This window comes from Nerophis lumbriciformis, linkage group LG07 (assembly GCF_033978685.3).
Source record: "Nerophis lumbriciformis linkage group LG07, RoL_Nlum_v2.1, whole genome shotgun sequence".
NCBI classification, from domain to species: domain Eukaryota; kingdom Metazoa; phylum Chordata; class Actinopteri; order Syngnathiformes; family Syngnathidae; genus Nerophis; species Nerophis lumbriciformis.
Genome location: NC_084554.2, coordinates 44,810,188 through 44,815,000, shown reverse-complemented (window position 1 = coordinate 44,815,000; position 4,813 = coordinate 44,810,188). Strand labels below are relative to the sequence as shown.

General features: G+C 39.5%; 1 protein-coding gene across 1 annotated transcript in view; it reads right to left on the bottom strand.

The window, feature by feature from the left end:
* abcd3a (ATP-binding cassette, sub-family D (ALD), member 3a) overlaps positions 1–4,813 on the bottom strand; it is a 45,583-nt gene extending 40,770 nt beyond the window's left edge. Inside the window, exons 1-3 of the mRNA XM_061965090.1 lie at positions 4,566–4,813; positions 819–855; positions 640–738 (exon numbers count right to left, since the gene is read on the bottom strand). Of these exons, the coding sequence (XP_061821074.1) occupies positions 640–738; positions 819–855; positions 4,566–4,675 (246 nt within the window). The 5' untranslated portion in view covers positions 4,676–4,813. The remainder of the gene's footprint in view (positions 1–639; positions 739–818; positions 856–4,565) is intronic.

Sequence of the window (4,813 nt, the reverse complement as noted above, 5' to 3'; positions counted from 1 at the left end):
ACTTGTATAGCGCTTTTCTACCTTCAAGGTACTCAAAGCGCTTTGACACTACTTCCACATTTACCCATTCACACACACATTCACACACTGATGGAGGGAGCTGCCATGCAAGGCGCTAACCAGCACCCATCAGGAGCAAGGGTGAAGTGTCTTGCTCAGGACACAACGGACATGACGAGGTTGGTACTAGGTGGGGATTGAACCAGGGACCCTTGGGTTGCGCACGGCCACTCTCCCACTGCGCCACGCCGTCCCCGATTAGTATTGTTTGTTGTTGTTGAAAGAAACAGAACATTGTGATGCGCGCTGTCAAATCAATGCTCCGCCGTATGCTTAAAATGAGCAAAATACATCAATATTACATACGACTGTTACTACATTACATAAATACTTACAGCGTGTATATAAAACCTTGCTGGGTTTTTTAGAATATTTTTATGGAGCGCTTTTTAGGCGGAATAGATCGAATCTCCATTACCTCCATTGCTAGCCACCTCTTGCTAGCAGTTATTTACTAGTTAGAATGCCTATAAAAAGAAAAACATATGTGTGCCTGTCTTACATAAGAATTGTGAATGATACACAAAATTCCAAAAAGTGCACTTACTCCTTTAAGGTTAAAATATGCTTTTTTCATACCTCCTTGCAAAACACACGAGGAACCATGATTCGCAAAATCTGTAGAATTCGCAAGAAGAAAATCTTGTCCACTGCAGCGCGGTCTTTTTTGCCATCCTTCTGTACGGGAGACATCATACTCAGAATTTGAACTATATTAGGATTACTTGAGACGTTTTGCTTGTTCGAAAAAAACATACCTCAAAGTTCAGCACCACGTCCGTTCCTGGTTTTGGGCTGCAGAGAAAAAACAAAAGGTGTGTGGAACAGCTGAGAATCCTCCAGATCTTGAATATTCTAGAAATGAATAACCATAAACATCGCCTTGTTGGAACTCTGCTTTTTGGAAAAAAAATGTAAAAAAAAATCTTCACTCTAGCGTGTTCATGACCGCAATAAAAAGCCAACACCTGGAACACGGGTGTCAAACTCATTTTCATTGAGGGCCACATCGCAGAGGGCGGCCGCTTAACAGAGAATAATATGTGAACTTGCCAATGCATTAGATTATTAAATATATATATTTACGTACACTGTAAAATCTTTTTTTACAGTAAAAAAAAACTGGTAAGGCAGTCAACAAAATTTTAAATATATACACATTTTTTAAATATATTTTTTTAGTGGGAAAAAAAGGCAGCTTAGTTGCAAGAATTGTACTGTACAATTTACGGTGGTTTTAATAACATATTACTGAAAAAGTAAAAACAGTACCGTATTTTTCGGAGTATAAGTCGCACCGGAGTATAAGTCGCACCTGCCGAAAATGCATAATAAAGAAGGAACAAAACATATATAAATCACACTGGAGCCCGGCCAAACTATGAAAAAAACTGCGACTTACAGTCCGGAAAATACAGTACTACTTTTTTCTTCATTCTGGCAATTTAGCTGCCAGTTTTTTTACTGTAAAAAACTAGGTCCCATTTTTCCATTTACAGTAAAATGTAAACAATTGCATGTGGAACATTTTGCTGTCGAAGTTGAAAGGACAAATACATTTAGCCACTAAGTGTTTTTTTACGTCCAGTTTTCCGCAGGGCACATAAATGGCATGGAAAAAGATATGGCTGGCTACATAAAATGATGTGGTGAGCCACATCCAAATGACGTGGCGGGCCACAAGAAAATGAAATGGCGTTCAACAAAATGATGTGGCGGGCCACTGTCAAATTATATGGTGAACCATATATAATAAAGTGGCAGCCCACAACAAAATGATGTGGCAGACCACATATAATGATTTGGTGAGCCATATAAAATTATGTGGTGGGCCACATCCAAAAGATGTGACTGGCCACGTAAAAAAGATGTGGCTGGCCACATAAAATAGATATGGTAAGCCACATAAAAAGATGCGGCGGGCCATGAGAAAATGATATGGCAGACCGTATAAAATAGAGTGGCGGTCCATGACAAAATTATGTGGCGAGCCACAATAAAAAGATGTGGACGACCACATACTGTATAATGATGTGGCTGGCCACATAAAATAGCTGTGACTGGTCACATTAAAATGGCGTGGCGGGCCTCAATAAAATGATATGGCGGACCATATTTAATAAAGTGACAGCCCAAAATAAAATGATGTGGCAGACCACATATAATAAAGCGGCGTTCCACAAAAAAATTATGTGACGGGCCATGATAAAATGGTATGGCAGACAATATATGATAAAGTGGCGGTCCATGACAAAATGATGTGGCGAACCAAAATAAAATTATGTGGACAACCACATGTAATGGATGTGGCTGGCCACATAAAATAGCAGTGGCTGGTCACATTAAAATGGCACGGCGGGCTACATTGGAAGTACATGGCTGGCCACGGTAAAATGAAATGTCAGTACACAACAAAATTATGTCGCGGGCCTCAACAAAATGATATGGCGGGCCATATTTAATAAAGTGGCGATCCACAACAAAATGACGTGGCGGGCCATGATAAAATGACTTGGCAGGCCACACAGAATTATGTGACAGTCCTCAATAAAATGATATGGCGGACCGTATGTAATAAAGTGGCGGTCCACAACAAAATGGTGTGGCAGGCCACAATAAAATGATGTGGCAGACCTTATACAATAAAGTGGCGGTCCACGACCACAACAAAATGATGTAGCAGACAACATATAATGAAGTGGAGGACCGCCACTTTATTGTATAAAGTAATAGCTCGGTTGGTAGAGTGGCCGTGCCAGCAACTTGAGGGTTGCAGGTTCGACCCCCACTTCCGCCATCCTAGTCACTACCGTTGTGTCCTTGGGCAAGACACTTTACCCACCTGCTACCAGTGCCACCCACACTGGTTTAAATGTAACTTAGATATTGGGTTTCACTATGTAAAAGCGCTAATAAATATAATTCACTTCACTTCACATAAAATGTTGTGGCAGCCAGATTTGGCCCCTGGACCTTGAATTTGACACATGTGCCATAAATGTGATGTTACACATTCGTTAACATTATGTTCATTGTCATAACTGTTCTGTTACCTTGGCTATTTGTAACTATGTGAACCCGTTTCATTTATTTCATTCTATTATTTTCTTGTTATTATCTATCACAATGGTTCTTAACCTTGTTGGAGGTATCGAACCCCACCAGTTTCATATGCGCATTCACCGAACCCTTCTTTAGTGAAAAATAAAATGTTTTGTTTTTTTCAAATTCAAGACAAAGTTATATGTTTTTGGTAACACTTTAGTATGGGGAACATATTCTAAGTAACAAAGACTTAATTTAGAGTTTTTTGGACACTAGGGGAACATATTCTAAGTAACAAAGACTTAATTTATTTATTTGGTTAGGGTTAGGGTTAGAGGGTTAGGGCCAGGGTTAGAGGGTTAGAGTTATAATAAGGCCATGCCGAATAAGGCATTAATAAGTACTTAATAATGACTAGTTAAGAGCCAATATGTTACTAATTTGCATGTTAATAAGCAACTAATTAATGGTGAATATGTTCCCCATACTAAAGTGTTACCATGTTTTTATACTGGTGCACAAAATGAACCGTGCATGAACATCACCTTGTTCAAAGAACAAAACCAACACAGTGCATTAACTCACAACAAATTACACACCTGCAAATCAGTCTGACTTTTGCTGTTGCCGTATCCGTAATACGCCGATAGGGAGAAGTTTTTATTTACAGGATGAGTCGGGTGTGTTTTGACCTCCGCCGAACCCCTGAGCCCGACTCACCGAACCCCTAGGGTTCGATCGAACCCAGGTTAAGAACCACTGATCTATCACTTTTGTATAATTGGTATTGTGTATTATACTTTAGTTCTTCTTCTTTTTTAGGGATTTTGAGAGTTGTATTTATTATCTTCTTCTTGTAATTATGCTATTGTAATCAAACAATTTCCCTTGGTAATCAATAAAGTTGGTCTAAGTTTAAGACAATGATGCCAAAACTCCAAAAGGTGTAAATAAAAGTGAATATTGCATGATGTGTTGGAGAAGTTGAAAATAGACACTTTGGTGATACTGATAATAATTTGGTGATATGAGAGCTTCGATAATGCAGCCTATGACCTTTGGCAGACAAAGAACTACAGCATGTTTGCTTAGTGTTGGATTAAAAAACTATTGCAAGTTGTCCTCCATTAAACTGGGTTTGGGTTTAGGGTGTTCACATTAGTTTCATCATAAACCACACTTATTTGTCAATGTTTTAATATAAATTCAAGCTAATATACTGTAGCTACAGGACACACTGCAAGGTAGTCAACGGTAAAGTGAATAAACACTACAAAGTGTTGTTGGTAATGTTATTTTGGGGGTATTGCAATAGGAACATTTTAGATAAGCATAATATAATATAAAAAAAAAATCAATCTCAGTTGTGGAGTTTTGATCTTACTGCTCGTTGGCACCTGTCAAAGTCGCCGAGCACCGATACTCGCTAGACAAAGACAATGTTTTCCTCTCACACTCACCAGTTCTTCGAAGGCCGTCGTCGTCTGTTCTTCAGCAGGTACAGCAGGAGCAGCAAACCACCTGCTATGGAGGAGTTCTTCGCGGTGACATATTTACTGAAGGCCGCCATCTTTCTAACAGCGCTCCGCTCCTCTGCGGCTCAGAGGACTTCCAGAGATCTTCGTAACGGAGAAGATGAGCCAATTCATTCAAAAACAGACACAGCGGACAAAAACTCGCTACAATTTAGCGTCGCTAACGTTGGTAA